The sequence below is a fragment of the Channa argus genome, chromosome 8, assembly GCF_033026475.1.
Source record: "Channa argus isolate prfri chromosome 8, Channa argus male v1.0, whole genome shotgun sequence".
Taxonomy (NCBI): Eukaryota; Metazoa; Chordata; class Actinopteri; order Anabantiformes; family Channidae; genus Channa; species Channa argus.
In genome coordinates, this window is record NC_090204.1 from 12,569,906 (window position 1) to 12,590,795 (window position 20,890).

At 37.8% G+C, this 20,890-nt stretch overlaps 2 protein-coding genes across 7 annotated transcripts; one reads left to right on the forward strand and one right to left on the reverse strand.

Moving 5' to 3' along the window:
- LOC137131953 (afadin- and alpha-actinin-binding protein-like) lies at positions 1-7,865 on the forward strand. Of its 6 annotated transcripts, none has more exons than XM_067513863.1 (14): positions 1-140; positions 2,653-2,767; positions 2,955-3,106; positions 3,420-3,623; positions 3,800-3,910; positions 4,003-4,138; positions 4,257-4,332; positions 4,542-4,722; positions 5,369-5,516; positions 5,901-6,037; positions 6,150-6,323; positions 6,491-6,608; positions 6,713-6,851; positions 6,987-7,865. In XM_067513863.1, the coding sequence occupies exons 2-14, from the start codon at positions 2,749-2,751 to the stop codon at positions 7,126-7,128; spliced, it is 1,737 nt and encodes a 578-aa protein (XP_067369964.1). In that variant the 5' UTR covers positions 1-140; positions 2,653-2,748; the 3' UTR covers positions 7,129-7,865. The 6 variants fall into 6 exon arrangements, with proteins under 6 accessions (XP_067369964.1, XP_067369966.1, XP_067369967.1 ...); XM_067513865.1 differs by having other exon boundaries at positions 6,716-6,851; XM_067513866.1 differs by having other exon boundaries at positions 6,153-6,323.
- A 719-nt stretch (positions 7,866-8,584) lies between these two features.
- On the reverse strand, positions 8,585-17,060 carry LOC137131952 (vitellogenin-1-like). The gene is made up of 32 exons (XM_067513862.1): positions 16,935-17,060; positions 16,591-16,842; positions 16,350-16,511; positions 16,105-16,253; positions 15,865-16,015; positions 15,622-15,779; positions 15,376-15,541; positions 15,166-15,291; positions 14,839-15,057; positions 14,530-14,747; positions 14,345-14,442; positions 14,131-14,255; positions 13,944-14,045; positions 13,707-13,826; positions 13,416-13,602; positions 12,852-12,945; positions 12,542-12,727; positions 12,290-12,428; positions 11,997-12,207; positions 11,432-11,919; positions 11,288-11,332; positions 11,134-11,214; positions 10,816-11,022; positions 10,572-10,714; positions 10,351-10,486; positions 10,112-10,235; positions 9,844-10,024; positions 9,660-9,754; positions 9,451-9,545; positions 9,129-9,294; positions 8,791-8,952; positions 8,585-8,703 (listed from the first exon to the last, which is right to left on the reverse strand). The coding sequence occupies exons 1-32, from the start codon at positions 16,941-16,943 to the stop codon at positions 8,591-8,593; spliced, it is 4,908 nt and encodes a 1,635-aa protein (XP_067369963.1). The 5' UTR covers positions 16,944-17,060; the 3' UTR covers positions 8,585-8,590.
- Between the last annotated feature and the right edge of the window lie 3,830 nt (positions 17,061-20,890).

The window sequence follows — 20,890 nt, forward strand, 5'->3', positions numbered from 1 at the left end:
AGACAACGAGCCGGCCAATTAGAGTCCAGTTTGATTTGCGTGCAGTGGCGTGTGCGGTCATATCGACCGACATGGCTTAAGGAACTGTTTCTGTGTGGAAGAGCAAATATCATTTGGGAAATACATAATAAACGGCAACGGTAAGTAAATAGTTAATAGTCACATTTCAGTCATTTACTTATTCGCAGAGATTTTAAACGTCTGCTTTTGGGAATTCGTGAACTCGTTTGGCTCAGGGAGCCAGAGTAGATTGTTTTGAGCTGGGACGTTAACACTGCGTAACTGACTAGTTAACTACTGCGTTAAAAAAACTGCATAACATTTGCTCAATTTTATACTATTGGCAAAACTTAATTCGGTCTTAGTTGTTAATTAACGCCAGACTACTTTGAGGAGTCAATTTATTTGCGACAACGTTACGGTGTTCGAGGCTTACTCCACGGTTTACTGTACGTAGCGTACAGTCCAAACGCTTGCTGAAAGATGTGTGGACAGTTTAACGTTGGATATTCCGGCACTAAGTTCATCCTTAATAAATTTCAATGTAGCAAACTAATCTCCACCAGATTCGTTGCCATTACGGACAAAAATGTTTTGATGGCGCACACGTGTTTTCTTTAAGCCCGGATCCGTGTTTGAAGCGTAGTTTGAAAGCTTTAAAAAGCTTTGCGCCAGCAGATGGTTCGCAGGGAAATGACAGACTGAAGTTAGGGACAATCTCCAAAGTGCATGCAAGTTGGCCAACAGGGTCAATTAATGTTTTTGTCATTACCCGCATTACCTGTATCCTAAATATTTCAAACCAACTTCATAATCATTTGAGTCTACTCATTACATACAGATGATTTGGTTTTGGAATAAAAGTATGTGTTACAGGATTTCTTTTCTCCAATAACTTCCTTATTCTTTGACTGTCAAAGGCCAAACCACTTTTATTGACACCTAAGCCTCCTCCCACTATAACCCTTAGACTTTGAATTAAAAGCATGCTTTGTGGTCAAAAAAGATATTATAGCCTGTTTTTTCTTAATAGTTTTGACGCTATTTGTCTGAGATATGTCAAACTAACAGTTTGTCTCCTCATACCTTCATTCACAACCTTCAGATTTCTGATAAATAGCACACACCATGGCCCAGAGGCCTGTAAAAACGTATTTTTAGACAATGGCTATGTAAAAAAGACATAGATATGATCTAAAAAGGTCACTTTTGAGATTTAATACAATTGCTGGTTTCTAGATATTTGATATCTGATTTATTCTTATGTGGTTCCATTCAATACATGCGCAAGTCCTATTTTTTGGATAAAAATGTGCAATATGTCCTAATAAGGTGTTACAGATTTGTATAGCAATAGATTCCTCAAGTTTTGCACATTTTTTTTTTAAAAGGAGAGACAGAAAGAGTTAATCCTCTAATAAATTGCAATGGTGACAAACTTCTCAAAATCTAGAGGTTGCACATGCAGTGGGAGGAGGCCCAGATGTCAACAGTTATATAACAACTGGAGACTTGCACATTTACTTTATGTGCCCCATTAGCAATATTCTCAAGACACTTAAATCTTTGTGAACATGCATTAACAGGCAATGCTAGAGATGTTTAAATATTGCACATTTCACAGTTACTCTCAATTTTCTAGTGCAGAAATGAAAACCTGCAAATGATTGTATTGAAATTATGACTTTTTTATAACCCAGCATTTTTATGCTCTAACGAAAATATGCTCAGTTATCCGACTATTGGGTACACTTAGCTTGAGTGACTATAGTCTAACATAACATACACATTGTTTTTCCTGACAAACTAGAAACTCAGACCACCAACTATAAAAATACATAAACAGTTAGACCTCTTTTGAAAATTGCTAATGGATATTTTATGTATCAAAGTATTTAGAAAATGAGTTAAAGGTTGAGGTTGGTGAGGTTAACATGCTGATTAGTTGGTCTAAGCAGGGTCCAGGCTTGTTAAGCTTTGTGGTTTGGGGTTGCCATCTGTTTCACCAGTCTGATTAATGTCACTGAAATCCAAAAGGCATCCCCTTATATTGACTCAGATCTTTGTTGTCATGAAAAATTAAGTTCACAAAATGTTCAAATGAACATTTTAAATGGAACTTCTGAACATTTTCTTTTAGCTATTGACTAAAGATGAAGCGTTTTAAATTGTGCTATAAGTTTTGAATAATATCTTTATGTGTGTTGATAGTGATATTTTTTCCAACTTGAGGAAAAAGATTTGGAAATGTTTTTGAGTACATCGCTCTGGAGAGAAACCAGTATACTGTCTGTCTGGGATTAGTCTGATCAATTGTTGATAAGAGCATTGAGATAAGATGGTTGGCTGCTTCAACCTGTAACCTTTTAAATAGTCTACCTGCTTTGACAATAGTATGATACGACAACAATATAACAATCTAGCTAAGCTAAAGTAGAATTTAGTAAACAATTAAAGGGATCCATAAAGTGAATGCACAAAATGTTTATCTGTGTTGACTGAATTAATTGGCCTATGTGAATCTGTGGTCCTCATATGCTGTTATTTAGGTAGCTGTGTTGTTTTCACTTCTCACTGCTGCATGCTTTTTTCTATTGTCTTGTAATCCAGAAAGAGATGAACGGACGCTGTTAATCTGAACTTCTATTTTAGGAGTGGAGTGCGTAGGTGGATCTTGTGGCCAGCTTTGTGTGTCCTGCACATGTAGTACATGAACCAGACACATAGCCTATAGGCTATACTGCAAAAATGCCAGAGGTGTCTTTGGGTGAGCACTGCATGCATATTAAAAATGAAAAGGTAGAACAGTTATCTGTTGCACTGTGCAGATGTTAGGAAAACTGTTATCGTAATATGCTGTATGAAAATAGTTTTACTTTTCTTGCTAGTCATTAACAAATTGGCATAGATGGCATGTATTATATATTTTTGACAGATTTTCTTTTTCTATGAAGTCAAGGACTTTCACAGCAGTGCTGCTGAATGTAGAACAACCCCCCTGAGGCAATTTAGCCAATCACTGCTGCCATCGCACAAGAAGTCCTACATGCCCAGTACCTTTTGCACAGAGCATAATGTGCAAGAATGTCTGACACACATCAATCAGGTTGGTACCCCTACACGAGTCTTTGATGTGGTATTAGTATAGTCTTTTTATGTACATCTACATTTTTCTATGTAAATATCTAGTTGTCTAGGACATTTGCACCAGGGTCAACCGCAAGCTTTTGACTCTGAAGAGTGACCATTTAGGATCAAAATACTCCTTATAAAATCTAATGAAAGACTGCAGAATAATGTTGATATGCTAGATATCCTCAGATAGCACTGAGGTTAGTTTTAAAAGTTGGCTAATGATAGCTGACTGTAATGACCCCATTCTTGGTTCCTTTTTTTTGGCTACATTCTTGGTTTTACAGGAGGTGTCCTCTTTTGGCCTTCCACCAGTTTGGACAGAGGCAGCCAGCAGCTCAGACCTAAATGTTGTGGCTGTGCTAAATTGCATGTATGACCTGATTCAGCTACACCGCAAGGGACTTCGAACCTTGGAAAACATGGAAGTGGAGCAGCTGAAGTCAACTAGCAATGTGGACCACTTGCAGTTCACGAGCACCCAGCTCAAGGCACAGTAACATTTACAGCCAGTGATTCCTTACTATTGTCTTTAAATACAAACATTTAGATAAACAGTCTTTAGGAATACAATGTAAAATAATGATGAATTTGCCTACAAATACATTTTTTTTTTTTGATAACATTTTTTTTCATACTGTTTGTCATTTTGTCCATGTTATTTTAGGAGCAGCTTGAACTTTCCAAAAGAGAAAACACAGGACTTCTTGAGAGAGAACGACAGCTGCACCTGAAAGTGAAAAGTTTGCAAAACTGCCTAAAAAATGAAAAAGAAGAGGTACTGATTTAGAAACCAGTCAGGACCCCTATGTCTGTATCAAGCATGTAAATAGTGATCTACATTTGCATGTTTTATGTCCCTCTTGACAGGTGCAAAAACTTCAGAACATTGTTGCAAGCCGTGCCAGTCAGTACAATCATGAGATGAAAAGAAAGGAAAGAGAATATAACAAACTGAAAGAGCGTCTTAATCAATTTCTGGTTGACAAAAAAGAGAAGAAGCCAGGTTACATCTGTTTTGGCGTCATGCTTTACATGATACTAAACCAGCATCTTGTATACACACAACAGAAATTCTAATGGCATAATTTTCTTATTTTCTGTTTGTCATTCTTGCTCTGTAGGCATTGATGTATTAAATAGCATTGGAAGAGCTGATGGGAAAAGAAGCCTTTGGAAAACTGAAAAGACAGAGGCGAAGTAAGCAGAAACATTTTCTTTTATAAATAAAAAACATCCAAGACCACGGGAGAAATAAACTGCATGGTCAGAGAAATTTAAACATTTTGCATACATACATAAGCTTTAGTTATAGCTGACAGTGCCTAATGATAGGTTATCAGTTTCCTCTGTAGAAATGGGACTTTGTCATTGTGATTATTAAATAAAAACTCACATTGTGTCCCCAGGCATGAGGGGGATATGTATAAGACTCTGCTCAGCGACTACGACACTCGTCAGAGGGAGCTAGTGCTGGAAAATGCAGAGTTGAGAAAAGTGTTGCAACAGATGAAAAAAGACATCGTTTCAATTTTAAATTCAAAGAAACCACTGCTGAAAGGGGATAAAAGTGAAGATGGTTTCATACAGGTCAGATAACTAGTTTTTATTTGTTGATTATCCGTGTATTTTTATATGATGTGATATGTGGTATTTCCTGTTGTTTTCTTGTCAAAGCACATAATGTATGCATTATGTATTGGTATAATTTGATAGGTTTCATTGTGAATGCCAATTGTTGAGTTTCTGTTGCAAACAATGATTTTAATAGCTTTTAATATAAATATTAGTATCAAGCAACATACAAGCTTTAAGACATTTGCTCATGTTATAATTATGATTTAAATTAGTCTGTCTGATCAAATAAAAATCAATTTTCTTGACATTAAAACTATCAGTTTAATCAGCTTTTAGTTCTTTTTGGACTGTGCCATGAATACATTTGTTTGCGCCAAAAAAAAATTTTTTTTTGATGCTGACCCTAACTGGTCTCTTATCTGGTGCCATTTAGATTTACATTCAGATTTAATATTTACTCCCTTTCTCCTCTTTGTATTAGATTTAGTATTTATATAGAAACCATCCTTAAATAGCAGACACAGACAAACACACCAAAGAGCCACAGCTCGAATAAATCATATTCTATTTCACTGCTGGTAAACACTCTCATGTTTGGAAATCAATCTTTTTTGACTGATGTGTCAACCACTTAAATTTATTTTCATTATCATTGTAGGCCGAGCTGGAGGAAGATGAGGAAATATTTAATTCCAGTAAGGAAAGTGTAGAGTCGTATTGTGTTCACGCTCGGGAGAAGCTGACCAACAGTATTCGCCTCCAGTGGAGAAGACTCAAGAGCCACGTAGAAAGACTAGACAGCCAAGGTACTCTGCACACAACACACTGTCACTGTTTAAATCTTCATAATGAGTTTTGGGGATTTTAATGAATTCTTGAACCCAAAAAGAGATTTTGGCATTGTCCCTAATTAAATAGAAGAGGACTGGAGCCCTATAAAAACAACTTAAGAGCTGAATACCCTAGAGCCTTGACACTGGTGGTGGTGGTGGGGTGGTGGAGGGATAAGGCTGGGATGTGGTAAAAATGGCAATCACAGCAGAAAGAGACAACATAGGTAAGGTGGTTTACATTTGGAAAAGCCTTAGTGTGATGTTGAGAAAAGGTGGTGGACAAGTGTCTTTCTGCTTGAACTCGTGCTCAAAGCTTTATTATAAGTGAATAACTGAATATCTGTTTTGTGTGTTTAGCGTCTTCGTCCCAGATGGATGAGACTAAAAGCTCTGATTCTGTTCCACAAGAGACTCATGAGGAGGAGAAAGACAGACTAAAGCTGGAGATTCAGCAGTGCAAAGACTTTATTCAAACACAACAGCAGCTCCTACAGGTAGGACTGAATTTACACTGAAATTAATACCTGGATTTTGTGTTTGAGGATGTCGTATTAATTTCTTACAGTACAGTATACAGTGACTTTGACGTTCTCTCTGTGCTTGTAGCAGCAGTTATGCTCCACGTGTGATGAGGAGGCGGCATCCCTGCTTAGTGACTGCTACATGCTGCAGGAGAATGAACGCCTCAAACAGGAGTGGAAGACACTAGAGGAACAGAGAAAGATCTTTGAGAGAGAGAGGAAGAACTTTACAGAAGCAGCCATAAGATTGAGCTATGAGGTGATTTTAAAAACTCAGAAATTTTCACCAAAATTACTATGAAATAGAATCAGAGGACATTTATGTCTAAGTAAAACAGTTGTATGCTACACAGCTGTGTGCCAAGTTGAATTTATTATGTCTCTCATTTGACTGTTTTGATGAATTGTATCTTGTTCAAATTGCAGAGGAAAACCTTTGAGGAGGATCGTGCAATGTGGCTCAAACACCAGTTTTTAAACATGAGTCCATTTGCAGACTCACAGAAACCCCAGATGTCAAAGTCTAAAAGTGCCTTTTTAATATGTAAGTGACTAACAGTAGAGGGTTTGTGAAAAACTACTAAACTGTAAAATAATAACAGTAAATAATATATTTTAGTGATGGTAATACACTGAATATTTTCTCAGCAGCTAAAACAGAGGTGAGTGCTGGGTCGGCCACAGAACAGCTCATCAAATGCCAATCTGGCACAGCCTCTCCCACACAGAGATGTGTCCCACTCACATCACAATCCACAGCTGAAATGTATCACACACTTTTTAACAGGTACTGTAACTTTGGATGCACTGGGGAGAAATTGTATTACTTTATTACAACTGAAATTGTAAAATTAATGAGAAATAACGCACCTGTAAATGAAGTTAAATATGATGCCTTTGACACTTTGAAATGTGATTTCAGCTCAACTAAACCAAAGAGAAGCAGCAAGCATGTTGAAGAATCAAACGTCTTTTGTAATGGAAATGTTCCAGCTCAGCCCACGTGGTGGAACGACAGTGAAGATTACAGCAGTCACACACACGTAATGAATAGCTCCATATGAAGCAAAAAGCTTTTATCTTCCAAATCAGGATTTATGTTAATGCCTATAAATTGTGGAGGATTTGTCGTATTTCCATGTGGTATAAGACAAAATATGACCAGTGGGCAAACTATAAGTTTGGTTGCATATACAGAACGGCCGGGTCTAATATTTTTGAAGTTGTAGAAAGCAAATGTGGATGCCCTAGACACAGATTAGATGTGGTCGGTAAAGCTCGTTTGAATGTCGATGATGACCCTGGAATTTTAGCTCACTGTTTTGTTTTCATATAATGTGGTCAATGTATTTATTTATCTAGTAATACAAACCCTGGTTTAGCACTCACAAATTATAGTTTACATTTAGGTTTGAGTATAATGTTTTTGACAATAAAGTTGTGCAACATAAGTTAAGTTCTTATGGGTTAATGCTGCCACTGAAATAGCCAGTATGCTGGTGTTTATATTAAATGTAATGTTTTTTTATGTTATTCTTATCAACTGTCTCAGAATGTAGATTTCATGTTGCTGTTTTTCTGAATCCAATCCAAAAAAAACTATATCAATTGGAAGGCTTTAAGATTTAACACAGATTATAAAACGTGTAGTAGATCCTGAATGTCAGCGTGAATGTAAAGTTCTTTTGATTTATGTATTTATTTTAGTGGCTTTATATGGACATATCAGACTAATTCTTAAAATAGGAATGTGATAGTCTTACTATCTTGAAAGCATCATAAATCTATGGAACACTAGAAATTTCTTGTCATTTGATTTTCATTGGCTACTGTTAGAGACAACACTGCAACTGCTGGCTGTTCACATTGAGCTTCGGTGGCCAGTGTCAGCTATCAAAATGGATGAAATGGGGGTACGCCAGATTGTGAATAAGCAATTTACCAGAAATTTCTGTTGAACAAACAAATTACAAATTACATTATCACTGTTTTGGAGCTTTAGATATTGGTCAACATTAACATTGATTAGTATATCCTACTATAAAACCTACTGTAACTTTACGGTATACTGATTAGTTTGTGTGGAGCCAAAATACTTTATTTAAATGTATATTGGAAATGTAGATGATACATTGACCAAAGATGTTAACTTTCTCTCCTTTTGCACTTCTGCAATATTGGTAAGACGAATTTCTCAAATAGTTTTGTCATTTACACCAATTATGCAAATGTTTTTGTGCTGTAATGTGATGTGATTATTCAGGTGTCTCGGGTTCTGATGTCGTGGTTTGCATACTGCATACAAGCATCGTAACTAAATATTGATACAACCGTGCTGGTTTTACATGTATCTACAGTAGATCCAGATACTGATACGGTTTAGTTCAGAGAATTGTAACAGTAGGGTTTTTTATTGCATGCAGATTTGCAGTTATACAAATCCACCATGGTATCAATACCGTTCTGTAAACAACTTTGAAATACAGTTTATTTAAAATTACAATCAAATATTACCAAAAAATGTTATTAAGCGCACTGAGCAGTGCAGCTGCAGGCTAGGTGAGCTTCTGCTGTTTCCTTCACGTCCACGCTCTTATTATACATGCTCCTTGGAGTCTCTTGGTGGTTTTGGGCAGAATCTGTTAAGGCGAAATGAGTAGAACAGTTACAGTTGATGCAGTACAGTGTGTTTTCCCTCGATTTAAATTACTGACACTTACACTCACCAGTAAGCAGACAGTGGAAGCCAACGGTGACAGTGGTGGTCTTTACAGGGAAGCAGCCAGGCAGGCAGCGTAGCACAGGCTCAACCGAGAAGCATTTGGGTTCCTCGCCGTGGCTGTTAACCTGTTTCTCCAACTGCACAGATTCAAAATTCATACGACACTCTAGGAGAATGAGGGAATAGATAAAGTGAGCATCTGATTCAGTGCATCATCACATTAATTAAAGCCTTCTTTTTACTGTGTGCACAGTCAAATAAAGTCGAAGTGGCCTAAAAAGAGGCGGAACATTAGCATGACAATGACTTGTAAAAAGGATTCCACAGTGAATTGTGTCTCACCAACTGTGTCCCGGCAGCTCTCAGCTGGCAGAACCCAGGAATGAGCGTAGCTAACTGTATTATTGGTCAAGCGTCCACTGGGTGTGCGATATTCCTGTCTGACTTCTCCATCAGCTTTTCCACATAGTCCACAGGTTTGTCCCTTCATCCAGTCCACAACATGAACCTGAATGTCAAGATCAGATAGGACAGTAGAGTATTTGACAGACGACAAATGTGAAGTTGTGCCATTTTTCTTTTTTTCCAGAGCTAACATTTAATGTATGGAAATTACTTTACATAAAAAATACATACACTTTAAAATAGTTTTGGTCCATTTTACCTTCCATGAGTTTTTGTCGAAGAAGACCTCATGAAGGCCGTGGCTGGGAGCATATATAGAGATCCCTTCACCCTTTGGTCTGATATGAATTTTAGCTGTAATGAAAATCAGTATAATCGTTTCCTCTAAGCTAATATACTACATTGAAGCGAGTGAAGATCTTAAGGGTATAGAAGCCATGAGCTGTGGCGTGTGGTGTGAGTAAAAACCTGTAGGATGATGGTATGGGAGGTTGTTAATGGGTATTTCCATCCCATTGACATTTAGAATGACTTCTGTGTTCTTTGGGTACAGGTCAATATCGCTGCAATTACAGAAATAAAAATGTTATTCAGTTTTGTGGAATTAAAAACTATTAAAAAAACTGTTTGTCTCTTTGTAATTAACACTCACATGTCAGCAATTTTCACATTGAGATTGTTCTGTTCAATATGGTCCTTTTTCAGCAGAACCATGAACTTCATCTCATCAGTGCAATCCTTTGCCAAAACCTGGTAGCAGGACAGGGGCATCTCGTTATGGTATCTTCTCTTATTGAACGTGGTCAGTGTGTCTCCGGCGAAGCTACATTCAGCTGTGACAAAGTAATAGGTCTAATCTTAAGCACACAGTGGAAAATACTGCCGACGCTATCCTGTTGGATAATGAGGTCACCAATTACCTGCACCAGCCTTGTAAAACAAGTGCTGGACTTTATCAGTGATGTCACTGAAAATGCTGAGGCCTGATATTTCATCGATTGGAAGTGTGATCGGAAGACGCCAACCCTGCTTATAGACTGTGCGCTGTAGAAAGAACAATTGACAGTTATTAGAAATTTGTGGTTTACACCAATGGTCATTTATTTGTGTTGTTTATATCTATTAAATTGCTTATTGAGAACAACATGATTACTCATACTCTAGGTGTTTTCCAAATGATGTCGAGGGTTTTGTCAGATGTTGCAACTGCAGTTATTGAGACCTGCTTGGGGTTATTATTATTCTTTCCCTCAATCATGCCATTCAGCAAAGAATCAGGAATGTAGTAATATGCCCTGTAAAAGAAATCAAACAGCAGGCATTTTACATAGTCATTATTACATGTAATTAAACTTAAACGGAATGTATGAGGTCTCAAACCTCTTCGACCAGTGTTTAAGGGAATGAGGCAATATGTCCCAGGCCACTCTGATGCGAGCTGCAGGGTTCAGACCAACCAGACCAGTCTCAGCTGTGATCATTGTGCTGTACTGCTTGCACTCTGCTCCCCAAGCAATTTTGGCCTATTGAGAGACATCAGATGTGGCTATAGGATGCTGGTTTTATGGATAGTGTTTTTTAGTGTTTTTGTCATAGATCTAATATATGCAAACCAGTGGCTTACTGTGACTTTGTGCTTGCTAAGCAGAACTCCATCAGCACAGAGCTTCCAGTAGTCATTAGCAGCCAGGGCAGCCAGAATAAACTGAATTCTGGCTGTATGTCTGTCCCAGTAGGCAGCCAGTTGGTACCCTTGTAGCTTGTTGTCAGCTCTTACAGCACGGAAGATGATGGCAAAGGAAGGAGCAGTCTTACTGCCAAGAAATTTGTTCTATGGGATGGATCATTATTTTATATAAATACTGTTCATCATCAAACCCAGCAGTGAAAAGAGTAAAAATATTTTTTTATTATTTAAGATTCCATGATTTTCAACATTTACCTGTCTGTACATGGCCTCAAAGCTTGAGGCACTGCTAGTGCTCCTGGAAAGTCTCGTTGAGGTGGCTTGAGAAGTGAGAGCCTACAACAATATTATGTTAAAGCTGAAGACCAACCTGAAACCAACTGCGACATGTTGTCTACCGTAAATGTACCTGTTTCTTGTGGTTCTTCTGGAAGTTGTGGGGATAAGTCACTCTCTGTTGTGAAGAAATATTTTTTGTCACATTTCCCTTTTAAAATGGTAACACATTCATGTTCATCCATGAAAAGTCATAAAAAAAAAAAAAGGCATTTACCTTTGAGAAATGAGCACTGAAGTGAGAGGAACTTGAGCTAGCACTGAAGAGTGATGCAAGGCTTGATGCAGAACTGGACCTGGAAGACCTACTCACAGATCTTGATGAACTGGATCTGCTGCTGCCTCTGCCGCTGCTGCTGCCGCCGCTACTGCTGCCACCGCTGCTGCTGCTGCTCCGGCTTTTACTACTACTGCTGCCAGCCGAAGCTACTACAGCAATGGCTTTCCCACTTGCATGAGTTAAACAGCTAGAAGAACCAGAAGAAGACTTGGAACAAAGGCTTGAGTGAGATTTGCTGGAGCTAGATGATGAGAACACAGTGTTGTTCCTCAGACCAGGAGCCAGGATTTTCTTGAGCTTCCTTAAGACAGGTGTTTGCTCAGTGATTTTTTCTTCACTCAAATTGATTTGCTTAATGAGCTTCTCTGCAGCCTTTGGTCCAACTTGAATTTCCATCTCCAGTCTCTCAATGGCCTCACCTGCAACTGAAAGCATCATTAAATAATTGTGTTTTCTTAATGCACATTGCTTCTATAAGAAGGGCTTTGTTCTGAGTACTTACTCGCTTTCCAAGAAAGAACAACAGAGTGTCTTCCTGCCAGTTTGTATAGAGCAATGTTTCTGAGAAAAGCAGCATTTTCAGTGGTCACCTTGAAACAGCTTTTCAGTCCAATGGCAGCAGCTTTAACAGTGTACTTCTTGTGAAAGTGGGCTGCCTTGGGTTTTATAATTGCTGTTGCAGGATCCTGGAAAATAATCTCTGAGGATAATGGCTATGAAAAGACATTAAGTATAGTCATCTATTAAGTGTTAGTGATATTGTAGAAGTCTCAAAAGACCACATTTAAAGCTCACCAAGCTATCAGTAGCAGAAGCAATCTTAGATGTGAGAAGCTCCCTTGAGATGGGGTGCAAGACTTTGGCCGGAATGATGGGAGTGATTCTTGCTGCAGCAAGATCCTCAACATTTCTTGCCACAACAAGAGTCTCAACACTGTTGAAAGAACAATACCTTAATTAGTATTATGTGAGCTCTAAAGATAAACACATCATACAAGGAATACAATAATTTAAGGGGTACAAAGTGAACCAAAATGCAAGCCTTACTGCACAGCTGCAATATGTTCAGGCATTGGAACAGGAATAGCTTCAATCTTAAAGTTGCCTTCAGTGATATCAAGTCTTGCAGCAAATTTAGCAGGCAGAACGGAGTGGAGCTTAGCTCTTGATAGGATTGCAGCCTGGAGTATAGCGGTGTTGACACCCATCACAGCATATGTGTTCACAGCAATGCTAGATGGAAACGACATTTGTATTTTACATTTTGTTACCATGTCAAATTGTGCTAAAGAATTTAAATTAAAATGATTTGGAATTATAATTAACATTTTAATTTAGTGTGAGATGATGTATCTACCTTGGTCTGATCTCAGTTTCAAGCTCTATGTTTGTCTTCAGTAAATGTGCAACATGGAAGTTTTGAGGCAGATCTGGTGTTGTGGTGGCCTTCACTAAGAAAACGAATAAATCCTGTTATCTATTAGCAGTATATTTTTAAAGCTTTTGGTTCCACATCCCACATGGCAAAGTAGGTAACTGGGACAGGGTGACTGTAGGTGTCAGCCATCCAGCACACAGACCATTCCGCCTCCTACCATCTGGCAGGTGGTACAGGAGACATGACTAAATGCACTCCAAGACTAAAAGACAGTTTTTATCACCAGGCTATTAGGTTCCTTAACTCACCATAAATCATTAATCGTCCATTTTGCTACTATTTGTACAATATTGATCAAATGTGCAATATGCTACCCATAATCTGTGATATATTACTTTATATTTACCTTGCACAAGTATACATTCACCTTGCACATGTACATAGCATACATACTATACATACTTTTTCTTAGGGTTTGTATTTACTGTTTTTTATTTTATTAGTGAGTTGGTTGGTTCCTCTGTTTTGTAGCTACATGCTCACCCTGAACAGCTGCAGCAGCCACTGCAGCAGTGTACAAACTAAGCTCCATAGGAAGTCCAGCAGCTGTAGGCATGATGCGTCGCATTTCAGTAGCCAGCAGAGGCTTTGTGTAGTGCAGGGAGGCACCAGTCAGCAGAGTCTTCAACGCGTTCCTACCAAATGCCTGAACAGAGGGTTCGGAGGCGAGCTGCAGGGGAAGAATTTATCATAACTATTCTTTTTCTCACAAAATCATTAGCAGCATTTTTTTTAATGAATGTGGTTTGGAGGTTGAGGCCTTTTGAATCATACCGCAATAGCCTGGTCAATCCAGGCTTTGTCAATGTTGGCAAATGCAAGTTCTTGTCCAAAGAACTTGACATAGACAGAGGCCAGAGGTTTGCTGTTTGGCAGAGACTTCCAGTCAGAGAGCTATGGACAGAGGTAAAATACAAAAACACACTTATCATGTCAGCGCCATCCAGTTATATCGTATTATAATCTGTCCTTTTATTTGCTGACTATCTCTTGATAGTTTATTTCTTTTACAGCTTTAATGACACGCTTCATCTTGGTGATTCTGTCAGCACTCTCAGTAACTGCAGGGTTTTTCAGAAGAGCTTCCTGGAGTCCCTCAGTTCTTACTCCAACCTGGGAAAAATCTTCATATTTAAAAAAGATCTTCAAAATTAGTAATTGTATTACTTTGAGGGCAGGTCCTCTTTTTATCCGTTACCTCCAGAACATCAGCAGCAGCTCCAGCAAGGTAAGCACTGGCCTTAGCCACAATAGATTTAGGCAAAATTGTGGCAGCATCATTGATGAAGAAGGCGCTGGTAGCAGCACCAAGCATCAAGGGATCTGACAAAGTGTTTAATGAAATGCAGTTTGATGAAATGCAATTATTTAATACAACAGAAACAATAATCCCGATTTGACTTTGGCCTTACTGTTATAGATGTCCATGTGGATAGCTTTGCTGAAACGTAAGCTCAGTCTGTCCAGCTTTGGGTTTAAGATTTTGATAGCAACATTGCAAGCTGCAGCACTGTGTAAAACAAATAAAAGAGCTTAGCTAACAGGGATCGACTGCAGATAGACTTAATTATGAAGAGGAAACATAGATTGCCCTTACACTGAAGCGTGGATAATAGCACTGCTCCTAGTCATTGACTTCATATGGGAGTAGGTAAAGCTCGCTACTTGAAGATTCTCCTCTGTCCTCACAATGTTAGCAAGAGTTGTCACCAGACCCATTGGAGGCCTTGTCTCAAACAGTACGATGCATGCAAGCATACGAAGCTCTGGGTGAAGAGTCTTATCCATGTAGAGCTGAAGAGCCAATTCCTGAATCTAATATACGGGATAAAGAAAAGGAGGGTTTTTTTCGTTGTTGTTGTTTGTTTTTTTTAAGAGAGCATTTCAAATACACTTTGGTGTTCACCCTTCTGGGCTCCTTCTTTGCAATGTTCCTCAAGGCCATGATGGCATCAGCATGGACTCTTGTAGGCAGAGATGCAGCTGCAGTACCATGTATGGGCAATATCTTTGTGACTGACTTAAGGCTACTGGGGTGCCCAGCATTACCCAAAACCTTCAGGAGTAGGATGATGTCCTGAGTCTCATCCTTAGCCACAGCTTCTACAAGGAGGTCCTGGATGGGCTGTAGGAGAAAGTGAGAAATGAAAATTCTATTTTCTTATCCAGAAGTGCAGTAGATGTGCAGATGACAGCATACTAAATTAATGTAAAAAGAAAAAGGTTATATCACCTTTATGAGTTCAGCAGGGCAAATGACCTCGTCAGCACAGTGTTTGTAAATCATGGTACCATAGCCAAGGAGGACAATCTCATGCAGAACTGGGTTCTTCAGTATTTTACCATTAGCTGCAAGGGCCTTGAAGAGAACAACAATCAAATATCTCCAATGCCTGGACCATTCTTATTATTGACAGAGTATCTTGGATTATGGTTTACCCACCTTGACCAGCATGATGGCCTCAGTATTTGCTGTCACCGTGTGTACTGATGTAATCAAAGCCTGAGCTCCTTCAAAAACAGTCAAGTCATCAGCCTGAAATTTGTCCTTAATGAATGCCAGTGCAACAGGAGTTCCAATGAGAGGTATAGCATCCAACATCCACTGCCTGAAACATAAAAAAGGAAGTGAGTTGCCCCATGAATGGATTTTTAAATCTGGCTCATATATTCAAACACCAAAGGTCACCTATAAACTTGTTTGGCTCTGTATTTGCTCCAGAGCATTTCCAGATCTTCTGTGGTTGCTGCACGGAGGACCTGAACAAGCTCCAAAAACTTATGTGGGGCATTCTCATGGATTCCCTCCACATTGTAGATAACCAAATGATTCAGAATATCCACAACCTAAGAACACAGTCATAGTTTATTTAATGAGAAAGATTCACAAGTTTTAATTCACAAACTCCTTTAAAGGAGTCTGAGATGATACCTGGGCCTGTGCATTGATGATTTTGATTAGCTGAATGGGCGTCTGAAGAAGCTCAGTGGAGAACTCATACTTGAGAGAGCCGCGGTGAAGATACTCAGCCTCAATTGGTACAATGTTGGCCCGTTGAATCTCAAGGAAGACCAGGGATTGCCTTGGGAGTGATACCAAAAATTATTTATCTGCAGCTGTGTCAGATCCTAAGACTGCCATTATAGCATACTCATTGTATGATCAAGATACTTGGTCTCCATCTGAGCAGCTCCGTTCATCTCACTGAAAGGTGCGAATTGAATCAGCTCATTGACGGATGCCTCCAGGATCAGAATGCCATTAGCAACTGGCTTCAAGATGTAGTTGTATGCTGTAGCTCCTCTCAGGTTCTTTGAATCCTACTTAGACAAATCACATAGTTGACTGATCAAGCAACATTTTCTGCTTTCACAGATTGCCAACATATGCAAGGCACAAAATAGGTTTAAATCTACCTCCTGGCACTTTATACATTTCTTAGTGTATGCTACGCCCATGTCCTTTATGATTTTCTCCTGACAGTGGTTCAGATCCCTGGTCTTTGTCAAAAGGATGTGTTCCGCCTTTTCGTCTTCAGTGATGCCATAGATAGTCTTGCACAGACCCTGAGTTCCAGGCTAATATAAGAGAATACGTCCAAAAGATTCAAATTTGTGGAACAGATTTATAACCAGTGCTGAAGGATTATTGACCAACCTCCTGCAGCTCATAGACATTCTGTGTCTTCTTGATGTTTAGCTGAAGGATGTTCAGGATACCCCTGTAGACATTCAGCACAGTTGTTGAGACTCCCTGAGGGGCGAATATTTTCTCAACAACACCGTTGGCATACTCAAACTTAATGGGAGTCATGAGCTGAGCTGCCAGGGCTAAAGTCAACTTGGTTGCAGGGTTTAAAGGACCATTTGGCCAGACACCACTGTACTCATAGAGCTCAGGTTCCACGAGCTACAGTGTAAAGAAAGGTGTATTACAGGGCAGTTTGCATTGTAATAGTGAGAAGATTGTTGTTTGCACATGAATTGGATTTTTATCTTTACCTTCAGCATGTATATATTTTGTGCTGTGACACTGATGAGAATTTTGCTGCTGACTTTGAGTCCAGCTTTTGCCAAACCATCCTCTGGCAGACCTCCAAGGAGCAATGCCTCATACTTGTACAAATACGTTTTACCGGCATCAAAATCAGGAACTGTAAGCACAGTGAAATATAATGCTTAGATTTGCTTATAATATTTGAATTCATATCTGAAAATCATATATCATCATATGTGTTATTGCTGATATGTCATCATATCAGCAATAACACAATGGAATAAAAAGTATTTTACAGGGATTATTAACCAATTTAACTTGAACTGTGGTAAAAACGAATTACTAATGGATTTCCTTAAAAAGTAGTTTAGTAGTTCAGTATATAGTAACATGACAATGTAGCTAAAATAACGTGCAGCACTTACCTAAGCTATAAGGATGATCACCTATAATAAAACTGAAATAAAAAATTTAATATGTAAATGATGAATTCAATCATCTAATTTTAAATATAGTGAAAACACAACAATTAATGAGAAATGTATATTTGGTCATTTGGTAGATTTGGAAAACATAATTACTATGGTTTACAAATTGTACACTATACAGATAAAGGTATTTCTAGAAGCAATGATCAAATGCACAGAATTTACATTTACATTTATTCTTTGTTTCATGAGATATAAGTGTCAGAAAGGTTGTTTTCTTTCATGGAAATGATGGCAGTATACTTTGGCATTACTATATTATGTTGTAAACTTATATTGTTATTTTTAAAGTCAAAAGCACTGAAAACAACGACCAGTAAGTCTGCACTGAAACATACCTGTATACGCTATGTTGTTGGCCTAGCAGAAATAAACAGAATAACTTCCATTAGATCTTTATGTAAGCAAAAACATACTTCTCTTACTTATTTTGCATTATCTCACAAATGCATTGTCACATTTTGTTTGGAAACATCCAAAACAGTGATAATAATTCATTTAAAAGATGAAAAGCTTTCACTAAAAGAAATCAAACTTACCCACAAGGGCCAGAAAGAGGGCAAGCACAACTGCTCTCATTGTTGACGGAGTTGTGAATGTCTGCAGGGGCAGGCTCATTTTTTTATAGGGATATTTTTTTGCTGACAAAGTCCAATGAGGATGTCATGAAAATATATGAACCTTGGCATTAGATTACCTTATTTTACCTTTTAGATTCCAACAAACTTTAGTTTGGATTGTGGAGGGTGACAGGGTGCCATTCAGTAGTAAAAGGTTAGGGTCACCTGACCTTATTCTATTTATATAAGCCAAGTCAAAGTTAAGTATCATATTTCAAAATATGTTTAGTGTCTCTCACAATTAATGTCATTACAATACATAAAAACCTTTTTTTGGAAAAGTTATTATTATTTTTTGTAAATATGAGATGTATAAAACATTTTTAAAAAGTTAAAGAACATTTAAAAAGTTAGCAATTACTCTTTTTCTGATTAAAAAATAAATATATATATACATTCTCTATGAGTATTTGATTAAAGGTTAAATGCTATAAAATTATTTTTGTTTAAATAAACACTAAATTCGAACAGTGATTTATATTTTATGAATGCTGTGGCATCTCTCCATCATACTATTGACATGTAGTTTCAAAGTTCATACAAGAGTGGAACTAGGGCTGTTTGCTCACTTTATTTATCGTGGTGAGGCTGACCACTGATGTCATGACACTTCACTATTAAATAATACTTTTCACCATGCTCATCACTGTATTTATAAAAAGCATGTATTTCTGTTTGTTAGTGTGACTCTGGAAAATGCCAAGTTATAGACCAGAGGTGCACACAAGTTCAGTACTCATGTCAAGGTACTTGCCACTATGTAGCACTCCAGATTCCTTATTCAAATTTAAGTATGCTTTAAAGTCTACTTTAAGTACAAAGCAACGCATACTCTTGAACTGATTCAAACTTTAAACTTTAAATCGTACCTACAGTACTTCACTTTACCACTGCAGTAGAGTGCAAGTATTCAATACAGTCATTATTTGCTTCAGTAATTCAAATAGTAGTAGGAATAGTAATTCAGTCATTAAATAATAGAGAAAAGTATTGCTATTTTTGCCTTTGTTTTTACATTTACCTGTTACATACCCCAGATAACACAGTTTGCAAAAGCAGTTTTACCTAGAAACTAATCAGTAAAACCAATCATGTGGCATGATTTGATTATTTATTGTAATTTGATAACTATGGAATAGTTAGCGCTGCCACCTCACAGGGAAAAGGTTGCGGCTTTGCGTGCCTAGCCGACGGGGGCCTTTCTGTGTGGAGTTTGCATGTCCTCCCTGTGCTTGTTTGGGTTTTTGTCTGTGGATGTCTCTCTCTGTGTTAGCTGATAGACTGACCACCTGTCCCGGGTGTACCTTGCCCCCTATTTACAGCTGGCATAAGCTACAGTCCCCCCACAACCCTAAACAGGATAGGTGGTTACAGATGATGGATGGATGGGTTGATAACTGTGACTACCTGGAATGTGCAGTGCATAGTGAATTGAAAAGAGCAAAGCAAGACTATAATACAGCAGATAGAGAAAGGGCTGGAACGAGCAAAGAGGACCAATTCACAGTCTCAAAGTACAAGATATTTTTATATATACTGGGTTTTAGAAAGTGGTGAGGGGCCCCCTCTTCTTCCAGTATTTATGCTTTGTAAGCTTTGTAATTAGAAGTTATGAAGTGTTCATTGAATACCCACTAAAACATGTAAGAAAAAAAACATGAAATGTATAATTCGAGGTTTTGTGAAGAAGGAACTATTTTATTTTGTGAGAAAAGGGTTTGATCACTGATTTAAAATATTTCTTATTTAATATTAATTTGTCAAATATGCTTTATTTTAATGTTTGGAGATGAGTAAAGGAATTTGTAATGATTTTAGGCTTTGAAACAGCATTTGATTCTGGCAATCATGAAACATTCATAAATAAATTAAAACTTTTCTCAATAGGCTCTATGCTGGTTTAAATCATACCTGGATTGTAGACAGCAGTGTTTTCAAATTAACTGTGTTAAATCACCACTTAATTAGGCAGGTGGTCAGTGTTTCCCAGTGGTTACATGATAAAAAAAAGTCTCAATGTTTTTTCATTAAACGAAAAAGCACTGGATACATTTAAAATCAATATTGTCCAAAAGGAAAGCGAGGAAGTGAATGATTTTAAAAAATCTACAGTAGGTGTCATCTGGGACTCCAAACTTAAGTTTGATGCCCATGCTAGGAAAATGTCAAAGACTAATAAGTCAAAGTAAGACAACTTTATATTCATCAAAACCACATTCAGTTGTTTAAATGGCCTTGCCCCTGTCGTCTCTGTGTTGATACAAAAATATTAGAATGAAAGTGTGAAGACAAGAGGGACAGTAAGTGGGAACTATCAAGTTAGAAGATGCAGAACTACTTCACGATTCATGATTATGGAACATGATATCTTTAGATTTAAATTATAATCTGAACTCAATTTTCATTACAAAGCTGAAACAACAACAGCAATGTGAACATTGAACAGCTTTGGATTTTGCATTCACATTGGTCAAGTTTATACAATTCCATGTTGCGAACTCTGTGCCTATGTCTGTGTGGAGCATGCATATTTTGCCATGTAAGACTGATGCGTTGCACACAGACACAAATATCTGTACATACATGTTGATTTCTGTTTTTCCCTTTCTGGTTTTATGTGGATTTTATTTGTAATCTGTTTTCTCTCTTAAAAGCCTAAGCAGGGACACATGCTGCGAATTAGCTTTTTGCTATATGGCCTTTATACACACACCTTTGTTTACTTAGTTATAACAACGTTTAGTTGTATCGTCCCCTGAATAAATAAATAAATAAGATAAATTAAAAACAAATAAAGGATGTTTGTTGTTTTTGTATTTAGCACATTAATTGTAATGAATTTCAGACAAGAAA

Bases quoted from the DNA above. Each gene is read 5' to 3' on its own strand.
- LOC137131953 (XM_067513863.1), top strand. The intron at 3,911-4,002 runs GTACTGATTTAG...CCCTCTTGACAG, and splicing joins TAAAAAATGAAAAAGAAGAG to GTGCAAAAACTTCAGAACAT. The intron at 6,324-6,490 runs GTGATTTTAAAA...TTCAAATTGCAG, and splicing joins CCATAAGATTGAGCTATGAG to AGGAAAACCTTTGAGGAGGA.
- LOC137131952 (XM_067513862.1), bottom strand. The intron at 13,603-13,706 runs GTATGATTCAAA...CTTCCCCTGCAG, and splicing joins GGATTGACCAGGCTATTGCG to CTCGCCTCCGAACCCTCTGT. The intron at 11,333-11,431 runs GTAAATGCCTTT...TCTTCACAACAG, and splicing joins TCAGTGCTCATTTCTCAAAG to AGAGTGACTTATCCCCACAA.